This window comes from Diospyros lotus, chromosome 2, assembly GCF_014633365.1.
Source record: "Diospyros lotus cultivar Yz01 chromosome 2, ASM1463336v1, whole genome shotgun sequence".
In the NCBI taxonomy this organism is placed as follows: domain Eukaryota; kingdom Viridiplantae; phylum Streptophyta; class Magnoliopsida; order Ericales; family Ebenaceae; genus Diospyros; species Diospyros lotus.
Window position 1 is genome coordinate 36,600,450 of NC_068339.1, and position 15,862 is coordinate 36,616,311.

Below are 15,862 nucleotides of genomic sequence, written 5' to 3' on the forward strand. Positions count from 1 at the left end.
CGACAATCATATCACTGCCACCAGTAGTCGATCTGCAAACCACAGCGTAAACATGGTCGAGTTGGATCCATGGAATGAGTACAAGCCACGAAAAAGCTAAATCTCGTGAGTTTGGGGGACCTCCCAGAGCAGATAACCAGGGTCGACACTGCACTTTCCCATGAGCTCGAGGAGCAATTAACCACGTTGCTACGACGAAACGCTGACCTCTTCGCCTGGACGCCCATAGACATGTCGGGCATTAACCTGTCCTTCATCTTCCATAAGTTAGCGATAGATTCAAATGCGAAGTCGATCGCACAAAGGAAAAGAAAATTGGGCAAAGAAAGACAGTTGGTAGTAGCTGAGGAGACATCGAAGCTCCTCCAAGTCAGATTCATAAGGGAGGTACATTACACCACGTGGCTGTCAAATGTGGTGATGGTAAAGAAGTCTTCAAGTAAATCAAAAATGTGTGTAGATTTTACAGACCTAAACAAAGCATGCCCAAAGAATTCTTATCCCTTACCAACTATCGATCGGCTCGTGGACGGAGCATCGAGGTAATGTTTTAAGAGATTCCTGGTAAACTGGGAATGAAAAATATCCACTCACAAGCTTGAGGAGTGTTGAATATTGAAAATTATGGAGTTATGTTGATTAGTTTAAGGGATTCTAGTTTCCTAATTGATAAATATTCAATATATAAATAGTTTTTCCTTTTTCGTGAGCTTCCTAATGTACAAGTTTTCTTAATAGTTAGTTTTCTTATTGGTTAGTTTTCTTGTTTCCTTACGATGGTTTCGAGATCCACTTTAAATACCAATATAAATTGGTTCCGTGGAAAATAAGAGATTACCAAAAAAATCTTCATTACTCTTTTATAAAGATCATAATACTCACCGCAAAATTTTCGTTCAAAACCTTCCTTCATGGTGAGTACTTTTGGAACTGTGACAAACTTTGGAAATAAATTAGTTGGCATAGAACAAATAAAGTTGCCAATATCATACTAGTTAAAGATATTGGATGTCATTGATACCATATGATATTGATATTAAGTAAATTTATAATAACTTAATAATATTTTTAAAAAATAGCATAACCTAACATAAACATACATAGCCTAAACAAAATAACAAGACGCAACATTTGTATTTTTGTACTTCTTTGTACAGTTTGAGACCAACGAAGGGTTTTCTTAAGGCTTAGGTTAACATATTAATTTTAACAATACATAACATCTGCATTTTTATTTTATGAACATATTAATTTATTAAGGTTTTGACTTTTGTATTCGCTAAGAGGGAATGAGAAGTAATCTGTGTAAATTAAAATAAAACATTAGTTTAGCTATAGAAGAAAAATCAAATTTGGAGTTTTACTAGGGACCTACAATACCTTGCTATCTTAAAATTTTAACTAATATTGAGCTAATACCACCCAATATGTTCAGTATTTTAACTGAAACGATATCAAATATATTTAGTACCATTTTTGTAATGGGTATAATATGATATTGACAACTATGATAACAAAGAAACATTTTAGTAAAATGCTAAAATAAGCTAGTCTGCAAGCCTCCCACACTTGCCAACTAATGATCAAGCACCACAGCAGTTTCAGTTTTGGAAAGTGGGGTTTCTCGCTTTGCAAGAATTATTTTTGTATGCAATGTGCCTTTACTTTGTTGGTAAGGATAAATGCCCAAAGTGCAAATATATGACAGTGATCCAAATCTTTATTTGGACAAAGCTAACATTTCAACCAAATTCAAATTATATTGACAAATAGATACGAATCAACTATATGTACAATGAGTAAAAATCCCGCAAGAAATCCCGGTTCTGTTGGTGTGACAAATAAACATTCAAATAAATAGTTTCAGTTGCACTTTGGAGGATTCAAACACTTGTATACAGCAGATGCAGGCTGCTTGTAAGAAGGTATGCTACTAGCATCAATAAATCTGACTTCACCAGGACCAAAAGATAGTTCACTGTGCCTGTGAAAAATGTATCTTCTCAAAATTAGTGGTAGTAGCTATTTAGAAATGAATGGAAAGTTAAAATTCATGCAACCGATTCCAAATAGTTCGATAAAAGGCTTAGTATCTTCTTGTTATTAGTAGTAGTAGTAGCTAGTGAGCGCAAGTTACCTTCGAAGATCAAGTCCAGTTAAACCAGCTTGCAGGATTGTCAAGTTGTCTGAGTCTGGCGAAACGATGATGATAGTGTCCTCGGAGTACTGGGTTTCTAGGATTGACATAAGTTGTGTAACACGAACAAACACGTCTGCTACACTCTCATTTGGCGTTCCATCATCGAACGGTGGTGGCTTGATATTTGGAGAAATACTATCTGATTCATATACCTGATGCATTTCCATGCAACCTATTGTTAAGTCATGTTTTGTTGAAAAATGATTTAAATTAAGTAGTTTAAATTAGAGTAATGCTATTCATCTGGACTGAATCTCCAATCTAGGTGGCATCTTTTTCATTGGGCAATGAAAAGGTACACAATAAACATTAATATTTGCACATTTTTATTGCCCAATGAAAATGTGCCACCTAATCTAGATGAATAGCATTATTCTTTAAATTAATGAGTTGGGAACCCAATATACTAGGCTACCCAAAAAACCTAGAGACATACATTAACTGGATAAGTTATGCATTAATTAGGAACTCGAAAAAACATTTAGAAATTAAGAAGGTATCCTAAAAAACGTAAGAAGTCCAAAGGATTTGTCTTTAATATATAAACATTCATGGAAATACACATGTACACTAAACAGTATACACATATACACATATGAGAAGCGCTTGGTTCCCATTAGTTAGTGAAAACAGCGAGGGAATGGGATGAAATCCAAGCTAAGTTGAATCCCAGAGATAGAGTTGCTAGATCTCTTGAAAAGTAAGAGGCTTTGACTATCTTCAAGAAGCGTTGTGCGTCTTAGCAAGAGATTGATTTTTGTTTTAATCCAGGTTTTCTCTAACTACACTAGTAACTATTTTGGATTTTCTAACAATTTGAAAATACGTCTACTCCTATAAGTTCTCCTGTTATTCTTGGTTTAGTGGGCCTAGAATCATTTGCTATTGATGGATAAAACTGGCTGCTGGAAGTAAAAGATGGAATTTCTTTAGAAGCAGCTGGATATATTCCAAGTTCTAATGGAACTTTGCACGTGATTTCCCTTATGTCCTGGTGCACCTGTAGCAGAAATTAGTGATAAAGCTACTACAGCAGTCCAGAAATTTTATCTCCGTTGTCTCAGTATTTTGAATTCTCTAGTTGGTTCTCTTACAGCAGTATTTTAAGGAGATTAAGCATGCAAAGGACTTGTAAAACTCATTAAAGGCTGCCTATGTATGCTGTTGGACAATAAAAAACCAATAAATTTTATGTGAGCAACAACATAGTGGTTAAGGAACTGACATTTTTTATTAGGTTTGATAAATCCTTAAGAAAGGTGACTATCTATTCTATTTGTTTATGTTGCCATTATCTTAGTAGGATTATTGTATGAAATGCATAAATAACATGGTAGATTTTTATCTTAATAAACTACTATATCACTTAAGGATTGAAGAAGAAGCTGGTACTTGAGATAAGAAGGAAGAGCTGTTGATGATAGCCAATATCATAAACGGAAAAAAGAAAAAGAGAAAAACAGACAAGTATATGTTTTCTTTCTATGAAACTATTGAAGATAAACTCTATATATTTATGGAAATTTCTTATTCTTCTTTTCAGTTGTGGTGGGAAAAGGTTCAGTTGAATTGAAATTCAATTCTGGAAGATCAATGCTTCTAAGGGAGGTTATGTATGTACTTGATAGCCGAAAGAATCTAGTAATAGTTCTTTGCTTAGAGTATGACTTTGAAATAATTTTAAAGCAGATAAGGAAATTATATTCGGGAACAGTGTTCGTCTGGTAAGTATTATATTTTAATTGGTAGTTTCAGACTCCATATGTTTTGCTTGACTTGGTTAGCGTCCATTTCAACATCATGACACTTTTGGATAAGGAAGGATTGATATCTGATTATGGCCTCAATAATCATGAGAGATGCCTTGCATGTAGTAAAATATTTGTTCACCAATACGTCATTTGAAATTGTTTCTAGAGTTTCTAGCAAACTTGATTGAGTTCCTAGTATTCTTACAAAGGGTAAAAGCTTTATTATCTCAGATCCAGTTGTGCATGTGTTAGATTTTCTATGACCAGCAAAGCGATTTTGAGCCTAGAATCTCTTGTTCCTCATTCTCTTAATGAATATGTTCATGCTGATTTCTTTAAAACAAGTTACTCTCAAAGATGGAACTGAAATAGTGGGAGTAGAGGAGCAACAAAGGCTAAAGAGAAATGAATTAGTCTTTGAACGTCTATCAAAGAAACAGCAAATGGAATTGCATTTCTAAAATATTTGAGTTCAGTTTTCTCTACTACAGTGGCTGGTTATGAAATCATTGGATGTTGGTACTCGTGTGCACAGCAAGTCCAAAGGCATTCTAGTGTAGTATATATATCTACACGTGGATAGTATGCTGTCCTCAATACTGATATGGAAAGTAGAGATTATGGGATACAAGCCAACAAATCTGATCATGGATTGCATTAACTCTATCAAGTTATATTAAGAATGTTCTAAAACATTCAATTATTATGAAGCACTCCGAGTTGTAACACACTCTCAATTTATGGGGGTCTCATGTATCTTATGCACTGCACAAGACTAGATAGCTTTCACAGTTGGACAGTTATGCCAACCCATTGATAATCCTGGAAGTCACGTTGGGGTTGCACTATGGAACGTTTCCTATTAGAAAGGTACAATGATGCTATGTGGACTTCATCTCTAGATGATGGGAAATCAGTAGTGCATGGATTTTAATATTAGCTGGAGATGCTATTTCTTGGAAGTCTAAACAACATACTTTTCTTGCACATTCCTCCATGGGAACAGAATTTCAGCTTTATCCTTTGCTGAGAGGAAGTGGAACGATTGTGGCATATATTGCTAGATATCCCAATATGGAATAAACCAGTGCCTACTTTTGTAAAATATAGAAGGCTTACAATGAGATCTTCAAAGGGAAGTTCAAATTGATTAAGGCATGCTCATGTGAAATAGTGAATTCCTAATGGATTTACAGCCATTCAATATGTGAGATGGATTTCCAGTCCAGATTGATTCAAGGCAGATTTCTAATGGATTTCTTAATCTAAAAGGACTCAGAGTCAGATGAGATTTGATCTCATTGTCAACAAAGGAGATGGGATTTAAGTTATGCACATGAGGATGTACATAGTAGAAACCCCAACTTTTCAACAAGTTAAATGGGGGCTAAGTAACAACAATGTTGCTAATCTATTTCAAATAGTGAATGAGAAGTCTATCTCCATGATATTGTGTTAGCCTGCAATAGATGCAGATGAGTCCTATTGTTTTGAGGGTGAGATTATTCTCTTAATAAGTCTACAAACCAGATTGGTTGGAGTGCGACAGGACCCACTCTTGATAGACTTACCTAGCTGAGTGTTGAAGTCAGTCACTTCATATGAGACCAAGGAGAATCTGGAGCACCTAGTGAAGTTGGGATTGAGCGCATACTATAAAGTGTAGCTTTAGAAGTAAGAAAACCTCCAAAGGATTGTGTATAGGCACCCTTGGTGTCAAGAATGGGTTTTGAGTTCAAGGTTTCATCCACATAGTTCCCTAATAGATTCCTGAGTTAAAAAAGGTTGTCCACTTGAGATCAAATATGGGTTCTAAGTTCAAGGTCTATCCACTTAGTTCCTGCTTGTTTCTTAAGGTCAAGGTTGCCTAGTTAGTTTCCAAGCAACAGTGGTGTGTTAGTACTGTGTAGAGGTTGAAATCAATGATTTTAGAACTGGACTAAACATCCAACCAAAAAGAGAAGAGATTCACAATTCAGTGGTCAGATCAGGGCTGAATTGAGGTTGAACTGGTTTTTATTTTATTAAATATATAAATTATATAATAATTAAAATTATGATGTAAAAAATAAAACTCACCACATAACATGTTAATTTTTTTATAACTAAAAATTAAAAATATACAAAAAGTAAAAAACTAACATATAAAATAAAAACAGAAATTTAAATTTATGTGAAGGATCAAATATATGAAAGACCATTAAAATGTATAAAATAGAAGAAGCATTAAAATTTTAAAATAGAAGAATAAAATAAATAAAAATAATTGAGTGAAAGTAAATCCCCAAACCCACTTCCACATTTCCCCATAAACCCCCACTTCTCTAATTTCATTTCCCAAGAAACTCATTTCTGACTTTTCCAATTTTCATTTATTAGTCATTTTACTCACTCTTTCTAGTTCCCCTATCTCTCAGTTTTGCAGACATGCTCTCTTCTTCATTTCCCTCTCTAGTGCAGATCGAGCCATCATCGGAAGCTGAGGTGAAGGAGATGACCATCTCTCTCTCTCTCTCTCTCTCTCTCTGCCAATACCAAGTTCATCAAGAAGTTTGGTAAGGTGAATTTGTTAACTCGTGACTCCAATTGCATGGAATCGTAATGATTTTGTTTTAATTTTCTTTTTTCTGTGAAATTGATTCAACACATTCAGTTTGTTCACTGGTTTTGAGTGAAAGGGCGGACAAGTGAAACGGTCTATTTTTTCCAATTTTTGGTTCGCTCACCTATTCAAGGACCCAGTTTTTCACTTAGACGATTTATTTGGTGAACCAAACTGGCTACCATCCACGTCCTTGGTAGGACCAGTCAATTTGGTATGGTTTTTAAAACATTGATTTATCAAAAATATTATTTAAATACTCAAGGTTGATACTTTGATTGATATTTTGTATTGATGTTTTGTATCTTTGCATTGATATGACAAACTATAAAACATTCATTCAAAATATCATCATTGTTGTTGCTGAGATACAACAATAAATTTATTGACTAGAAACATCATCGTCAAGCCACTTGAGTCTACAACAAAGAAAACAATCAAAGGGCGCAAGAAAGTTCTCGCGCAAACACTCTGATGCTTAAGTCGAACACTAAAGATATCGAAGACTTAATGGTCGTATTCATATCAATATCAGAAACGTACATTTTTTTGAATGAAGGCCTAATCCTAAATCTCCTAGAATTAACATTCTTACATATAATGTCTATCTTGACATTCTGGAATAATTTAGGATTAGGATTCTTATGGATAATGTTTATCCCAATATTCCGAGATCTTATTAGAATTAGAATTCTTTACAGATGATGCTTATCCCTTTCATGGAACCTTCAAAGGGATTTTCGGATGCTGGAGTTATTCTATTTGCATATTGCGTGGAACTCCCCCCCCCCCCCCCCTCCCCCTCCCCCTCCCCAGCTCATGAGGAAAACAATCTAGTGGTGTGACCACACGAGGCGAGGATGGCTCCCTGGTGTGAATTTCCAGGAGACATATTAGTCTACTAACCAACCACTGGGAAACTTTTGGGTGTAGGAGACCTTTGTTGTCTCCTGCGGTTAGGTGTAGTGGGAGACCGCATATTGGGGGTTGTAAGGGCGGGACAAGCTTGCAAGGACCACTAGTCTTCTACAAGGCATGTTGCTTGCTTGGCCCCACTGCTTGCTTCTTCGTGCAACACCTGCATCTCACCAAGCTTCTGCCAAGCCACTGTTGCACACCTCGTGCTTGTTTCAGACACAAGTTTCGCACACTTGCCGCACGACTTCCACCTTCTTCTAGCTTCCGCGAGAGACTTTTGCAAGTCTCTTGCGATTGGTTAGGGGCTCGGTCAAATTTTGGGCCAACTCGACTCTTTCTCATGACACATCAATTCCTTCACACTCTTTCATTCGAGTTTCTTAGATGGAAGAGTAGACTATATTATGGAATGCCTTTGTTTCTCTATCATTTCTTACGTTTTAAATTTTAGGGTTGTTCTTGCTTATTATGTGCTTTGATCCATTCTCACGCTTTTGCGCTTAGGTTTTTGGACAGTTCTTACGCATTTGCTCTTCGGTTTTTTGATAATGAGCCCTAGATCGTTCCCGCACATTCCATGCTTCAATACTGGGTTTTAATTCGATCTCACGTATTTTGCACTTATGATGCTAGGTTTTCCCTCTATCAGTCTAGTGATTCTTGTGTTTCTAATACTAGTTTTGTCCTAGACCATTGTAACGTTTTTTGTGTTTCTAATTTTGGATCATTCTCGTGTTTTTTGCATTTCTAATTCTAGATCATTCTCACACTTTTTGCATTTTTGGTGCTAGGTTTATCCTAAACCATTGTAATGCTTTTTGCGTTTCTGATTCTAGATCATTCTCTCACTTTTTGCATTTCTGTTTCCAAATCATCCTCACGCTTTAATCTTGCCTAATATACTTCTCCGTCGCGTTTTCAACTATTCTGATTCCTCTCAAGGGTTTTAGACATTCGAATGGCGAAAAAATGCTTCTTGGATCCCTATTCTTTGGATTAATAAGAATTTTTGTTTTCTTCTTGCCTTGAGTTATGCCTCTTGACTTTAGGGTAGTTTGTCTGTTCATACCTCTAGGCTTTTGTGTCTTCGAATTCTCTCAGTTCCCCCTTTTTAATCAAAGCCTTTATTTAATTCTTCAACTCACAACATTTGTCCATTGAATGCTTGTGGGTTTCAGGGAATGGAACTGATAGAAAGCATCCCTTTTATTTCCTAAAGGTTTGTCCATCTTCTTTGTTAGTGATACACCCTAATGCTAGATTTGGATGACATCTATTGGGCATATGATTAATCTTTGCAGTTAATTAAATGGTCATATCTTTATTCATAAGCTTTCTAATTGTATATGAATGAGTCCCCAGATATTCTAATAATCTTATTCTTAAGTTGTTAAGAATATGTGACAAAGATCTATAACAAATGATTTCTTAAAGTGATTCATAGTTCTAAGATTTCTTAGAAGGGGACTATGATTAATCGATTATGGACTAGTACATGGGATACTACTTTTGATTAGTACGAGATGCTAATGATAAATGATGGTGAGTCACATGCCATATTACATGAGATGTAGATAGTAAACATATGGGTAGGTGTTGGTTGAATATCTACTAAATGTGACGCACGTAACAAATCACGTGACTGAGAGAATTAATGATCTATTATTGGCTTTCGATTATGTATCTAGTCCTGAGACTGGAGGCAACACGATTGTCTTGTATGCCAGTATTGAAGATTCGCCGTTGAGTAGAACCAACTGGAGTGAAAGGTGGGAATGCTCTCTGCGTGGTCTCCGTGTAATGGTGTATGGAGGTAGATGATTGTTGATGAGATTCATTGATCTCCGGCGTGAGGTGAACATCCTATGCGATCTCAGCTAGTTAGTGATTGTAAAAATCCTTAGCCAAGGCACGCAGGATCGAAAAGGAGTTTCCAATTTTAAAAGGAGTTTCGATGTGTCATCTCAACCACCTCAAATTGGATTTTCGAATAGTTACCGAGTCTTGTGAGTTTAGTTAGTCAATTAGCTCTCACTCAATCGGAATGTTAGTTAATGGAAGGATTATAGTGCATGATAATCGAAAGACCAAATAGGTTTACTTGAAGTATTGATTTCATTGCTGATAGGATCGTTTTGAGCCTATGCTAGAGTTACTTAGGACCTTTCAAGGTGCTTTAAGGAGATGGAAAAATCCTCATTGTAGATCGAAGTGTTCAAAAGGCGTTAAAGAGTTTTACGTGTTCTGATTGCTACTCAGCTGTGAACCTAGAAGGTCACACCGAATAGTATGCATAGCATTGGATTAGTGAATCTAAGGTGGTGCACCGTTCTTATCCACCATTAAGAGTTAATGGAAATTAAATTACCATTAAGAGTTAATAGTTAATCAAAACATCATTAAGAGTTAATGAGGTTTTAGTAAGATAACTGCGTGTAATTAATTCTTAATAATTTATTAATGTGTATAATAGTTATACAAATTATATAAGAATTAAATAAATTAATTAAAAAAAAGGGAAAATTGGCTTCTTTGAAAAGCCAATTGAAAGGAAGGAGAGAAGGGCTCTCGACAGGTGCGTTAATTGCGCTTGAAGAGAAATTAAAGAGGCTGCAACAGTGCATTAAATGCACCACACAATGGCTCTCATCTCTCTCCTTATCTCGTCCGTTCTTCTCCATTCTTTCGATCTTCTCTTTTCTTCTTCGTAATTTTGATTGCATTTCATAATATATATAGATATATAAGTAGTGCACTGGCAGCCAACTTCTCCCTCTCTCTCTCAACTTCCTTCATATAATATATATATATGTGACATATATTGTAAAGGGGAGATAGTTGCTTTGGAAGGAAGCTTCTTGGAGAAGATTATGGATGGAAGGCTTAAATCAACAGAAATCTAAAGCTTGCAAAACGGACAATGGTTAGTCCGGCGAAGCTGTTCGTTGTCTCCATTGCAGCAACAAACACCATCGGCTAGTAAGCTGCATCCCGATGCTGGCAAGAGTTGCTAGCAGCCAGCAGTGTGCTGTTGCAGGAGGCCAGCGACAGTCATGGTTCGTTCTCCAGTGGTCCTAGCAGTTGTGATGGCAAGAATTGCCAACGATAATAGCAACAGTGATTTCTAGCAAGTTTTTCAATGACTATATTGGCAAGAGTTGTCGGCAGTGGATTTACAACCCCAATCCCTTTTGTTAAATCCCACTTATTAAGTCCATGAGATGGATTGATCGTGAAGAACGGTCCCAGCTCTCATTCACCTTCGTTCGAGCACAAGTCCGACGAGGGGTTCCGGTGGCTGCCTATGGGTGGACTGAATTGGTCTCCTACACTTGTGGGGGTGGCTTGGTCAGCCAAGGATAAGTTCGGGAACAGATGTGGAGCTAATTCGTGACAATTCACGGGAGCTTAACCGAGAGACTGAACAGTTCAAGTCAGACGCACAACAGAAGCAACCAGCATCCTCTTCGAGCTTGAGGTAACTGTTACTGTTCAAGTATTTCCATATTTTATGGTTTTGTAATAAGCATATGGCTATTGTCACTGTGTCTTGCAAGAAGTGATCCGTTTCTGCTACTTGTTTCGTTTGGTTTTCGAAAAAGTTTTAAAAACTGATTTGTCTTCTTGCATCTACTACTAAGTGTCAGCGCACACTTTCATTCTTAGGGAATTTAATAAGTTCTAACCCTTCAATGGCTGCTAATATAATAGATAGAGGCTTTGTAAGCAAAGTATAGTTTCTGAATTAGAGTTGTGGAGAACCATCATTTCTTTTGGCTTTTTCCTTCCTCTGGCTTGTCACTTCATCGGAGTCTTTTTCTTTTCTCTTCTTATCTCTATCTTCGTTTCCTCCAACTATTTGCATTACTTCAGCCTATAAAATATACTTGTTGGCTCGAACAAACAGATCTACCAATGATACAGGCTTATCCAAAGCTAGGGATTCTTGTAGTGGTACCGATTTCGTCCTTTAGAGCATCACACGATTGCCATACCCATTTGTAAGTCTTGTAGTTCCAATGTTGCGTTCCTAAAATGATTAACATATTGTCTAGGGTTTCTTTGCCACTTTGTCAAATACTAAGCATATGTGTGCAATCCTTCCTTCTATGGCTTTTAATAATGAAGGTCTTGATGAATTCTACCCCTAATTGACTAAAAGAGGAGATGGATCATTCATTGAGGCTATTAACCAAGTCTAAGCATGATCTGTTAAAGTTAAGGAGAAAGCCCGGCACATAGAGTTGGCAAATGAGCCCAGCGGTCCATGGGCCCGCCTCCCAGCCCGGCCCAGTACTGTAGCAGACGGGCCGGCCCAACCCACCCCAAGAATGCAGGGCCATGCTAGGCCAGTGCTTTGTGGCCCGCGGCCCAACCCGCAAAATTCGACCTGTGAAGAAAAATCATGCCATCTTCACTGTTCCCATGGAAGCTGCATCAAATGATTTGATGCACCAAAATGGCCCGATAGGCCCACAGCCCAACCTGGCCCGTATATTAAAGGCCATAGGGTCGTGCTGGGCCCCCATTTCCCATTGCACGCCTTGGCCTGCCTCTCTCACGGGCCAAATTCGGCTCGGCCCACAAAATGGGTGGTCCAAGCGGGAGGCAGGCCAGGCCGGGCTTGCCCGCCCATTTGCTAACTCTACCGGCACATAATAGCACATTCCCAACCATGAAACATCATAACAAACTCGTAATTCTAAATATAAACATGAGGGTCGTCCTTGCCTGACTACGTAGATAATTGAGGCATTTTGAACTTCTTCGGCAAAGATTTCTCCGTGATAGCAAGGACAAAAAGAATTCTCCTCTAAGGTTGATCCTTTGATACAAGTAATAACTTTTTCTATTCTAAGACTTCTTCAATCATCCTTTTCATATCAGTCGTTTCTCTTATGCTAAATGCCGATGGGTCTTTAATTTCATTGATCTTCCTCACCAAACCCCTTAGCGAGACTCGATCTTAACCAGTGAACGTGCTTCCCACAATCTCAAGGTATTTCTCTTTTTGAGGACTTTTCTAGGTGTCTCTTGTCCTTTTGCGAGCTTCCTCCCTTTCTCGATCTCGAATCGACGAGGAGGAGAGTCTTGTGCACGAGTCCTTCGAGGGGAAGGAGACAGTGATCGAGTCTTTTGCGGCTTCAACATGGTCTCAGGATACGAAATTCCTTTTTGTACTCCTTAGAGTGGGGTCGAGCTAGGCACAAACTTTTTCTATGTTAGTGGCAATGTCTCACAAATGATAATATCTTGTAGCAATCCCGTCAACTCTCGGAGTGCTAGCATCCCTTCTTCATGTTGTCATTGCAACACTTCATACTCTGAACATGATACCATTGAGAAAATAGGCTCGAGCGAGTCTATGAGACTGGGGGGATGAGTCTCTTGTGGGTCTTGAGAGTGAGTCTCTCTTGGGACTTGAGGTTAGGAGTCTCGAGTGGTATGAGGAGGGTTATCTCACAGAGGTCTCGTGGAGCGAGCGAGGGCATCGTGTGACCTTAGTGGGTGTCCTAGGGACTGAGTCTCTGCTTCTTCTTGACTCTGTTCATTAGTAGCGCTTCTCGTATAGGCCATTGTAGATTGATTTCTTGACTTTTCATACATTTCTCACAAACGACACCAATTGTTATTGCTAAGGTACAACAATAAATTTATTAACTGGAAACATCATCGTTGAGCCGCCTAAATGTACAAGAAAGAAAATAGTCAAAGGGCGCAGAAAAGTCCCCGCGCAAATACCCCGATACTTAAATCGGACACTAAAGATGCTGAAGACTTGAAGGCCATAATCACACCAGTATCAGAGACGCACCTTTTTCTAAAATGAGAACCTATTTATTTATAAAGAGCATGGAGCAATCCTAAATCTCCTAAAATTAGGATTCTTACAAATAATGTCTATCTTGACATTCTAGAATCATCTAAGATTAGGATTCTTATGGATAACGTTTATCCCAATATTCGAGATCTTATTAGGATTAGAATTCTTTACAAATGATGTCTACCCCTTTTGTGTAACCTTTAGAGGGATTTTCGGATATTGGAGTTATCTTGTTTGCACATTGTGTGGGACTCCCCCCCCCCAATAGGGAAAACAACCTGGCAATGTGACCACCCAGGCCGAGGATGGCTCCCTAGTGTGAATTTCTTCGGGCAGGGGAGACCTTTGCAATCTCCCGCAGTTGGGCATAGCAGGAGACCGCACCCATGGGGGCTACTGGTCTTCCGCAAGGCTTGCTGCTTGCTTGGCCCCACTACTTGCTTCTTCGCGCATCGCCTGCATCTCACTAAGCTCCCTTACACAGGTGGATGCTTTGACTATATTCAAGAAGCGTCACGCCTAATATTTGCTTAACTCCAAGTTTTCTCTAACTACACTAGTCGCTATTCTGGTTCTCCTAACATGTTCATTGTCATGAATAACATAGATTTAGTACAGGATGTTAAAAGTAACGTGGATGCCAAGACAACCAGAGCACTTATGCATTCATTTCAAGTTCCATCCTTAAGGGCAGTAGAATTGCGAATTGCCGTGAAGAATGAGGAAAGTCTTGATTCATTTTAGCGTAGAGAGAGTTCTTACTTCAGAGATGGATTCTAAGTTCTTGCCCTCATAAGCTCCCAGACCCCGGGCATCCAAGAAGCTGTATTCTGGGACTATACGGCTGCAAGAAAAATAAATTTGGTTATGGTTATAAATTCTGTATAAGTTGACACAACATCTTCAACACGAATAAGTTTTCTGCTCTCATTTGGCTATGGTTCCAAATTCTGTATTTTGATTCTGAATCCAGATGAAATCTTAACTGTTCATTGAACTGGTGCCAGGATGTACTTTTAGATCATTTGTTCCCAAATAGATGCTACTTCCATTCCAAATTTCGTTCTTGTACCAAAATCAAACTTAGACAGAAACAGTAGTAATAATTTTTGTTTTGGATATCAAAAATGAAAATAGAGAAACTGTCCCAAATGGACCTTTACGAGTTGTGTAGTGTAATTGAATGCCAAAAACCCAGAGATTCTTGAAGACCCATAATTCTTCGCCGACCCCCCCCCCCCCCCCCCCCCCCCCCCCCCCCCCGGGGCCCAAATTTTGTGTACCTGCGATTGACCCCATTGACGGAAGCAATAATCTCGGCAGCCTGATAAGCTCGCTGGGTAATGGAAGGCCAAATCCAACAATTGCCCTCACAAGCCCCTATTGCCCTCAATTCCAGAGCCGCTTTGACAGTCTGCTTCTTCCCCTTGAGCGACAATCCATTGTCCATGGACGTCTTCGAAACCGGGTTTGTGTTCACTATCCCCAAGCTCTCGAATTCAGATTCCCCCGCCCGAACCAGAAAGTACCTTTATCATCAAAACCCACAAACAATTAACCACCACAAAGTTCCCAAACAAGCAAACGCATCACATATATGTAGTTTAAATACCGGTTGCTGAGTCGATAAGGGGGCATTTGGAAGAGGCCGCGAGCTTCGGTGAGTGGAGTGGATAAGAAGGGAGTGGTGGTCGAGATGGCGAGGGAAGCAAGGAGGTGGCGGCGGCTGGTGGTGGTGAAGAGGCTGTTGAAACTTCCGGCGGTTGTGGTTGTAGTTGATGGTGGGTGGGGAGGTCGTGGGTTCGGAGGAGGCGTCGTACGGGAGGCAAATGTCGTTAACATTTTTGCTTTTGAAGGTACGATTTTTTCTTCTGGGCAGTTATCTTTTAACTTCTACGGGCAGACACGGAGGCGCGAATTTGATTTTCCCTTTGCAAAACCCATTGAAGATTTCATCGGCAATAAACTCAAAAACTCTTTTAGGCATTTTATCAAATATCTACAATGCATCTGCTAGTTGTGGTTGATGGTGCAGAGCAACACCGATCACCACTTATTGTCTCATAATAGATTTGACTCTTTGGAAACTATGTTTGTAAGAAAGTGAAACGGACTAAATCTCTCCATATGATATGATCTCCGACGCTCAAGTTAATAATCAAATTTGAAAAAGAAAAAAGAATGAGGAATTTGTCATCAAAGGATTTTACCTATGGAGGTCATTCTTTTATATAGATTAAAGAAGGCAAAATATTTAGGATTAGTAATGAGATGGTTGGGGTTTGAGATCTCTTTTGAGATTCCTGAGGTTAGCTTCTTATTAAATAGCAAAATTTGAATTTAAATTTGAATTGAGATATACCTATTAGATTTGACTCAAATCCTTTTGGATTGGGATCTAGAAGTTTAATTCAAGTTATTCCTTTGGATCTGGATATGGGTCGAAAAAGCACCATTAGTTATCACGTTAGGGCCATTTTGGCAACTCCACGAGTTGAGCTGTGGATCTAGTTTAATTCAAGGAATAGCCCAAGTAATCATCACTTGTGACCTTGTTTAGTTAAGGC

General features: G+C 38.5%; 1 protein-coding gene across 1 annotated transcript; it reads right to left on the reverse strand.

Annotated features, from left to right (window-relative positions):
* Positions 1–1,680: 1,680 nt before the first annotated feature.
* Positions 1,681–15,378, reverse strand: LOC127793854 (uncharacterized). Its single transcript, XM_052324608.1, has 5 exons — positions 14,908–15,378; positions 14,579–14,824; positions 14,058–14,139; positions 2,138–2,352; positions 1,681–1,984 (listed from the first exon to the last, which is right to left on the reverse strand). Exons 1-5 carry the CDS (start codon positions 15,135–15,137, stop codon positions 1,864–1,866), a joined length of 894 nt encoding a protein of 297 aa, XP_052180568.1. The 5' UTR covers positions 15,138–15,378; the 3' UTR covers positions 1,681–1,863.
* Positions 15,379–15,862: the final 484 nt, after the last annotated feature.

Coding starts and splice junctions, on each gene's coding strand:
- LOC127793854 (XM_052324608.1), bottom strand. CDS start 15,137: ATGTTAACGACATTTGCCTCCCGTACGACGCCTCCTCCGAACCCACGA. Junction 14,825..14,907: donor CCTTATCGACTCAGCAACCG/GTATTTAAACTA, acceptor TTGATGATAAAG/GTACTTTCTGGTTCGGGCGG. Junction 1,985..2,137: donor ACTGGACTTGATCTTCGAAG/GTAACTTGCGCT, acceptor CATTTTTCACAG/GCACAGTGAACTATCTTTTG.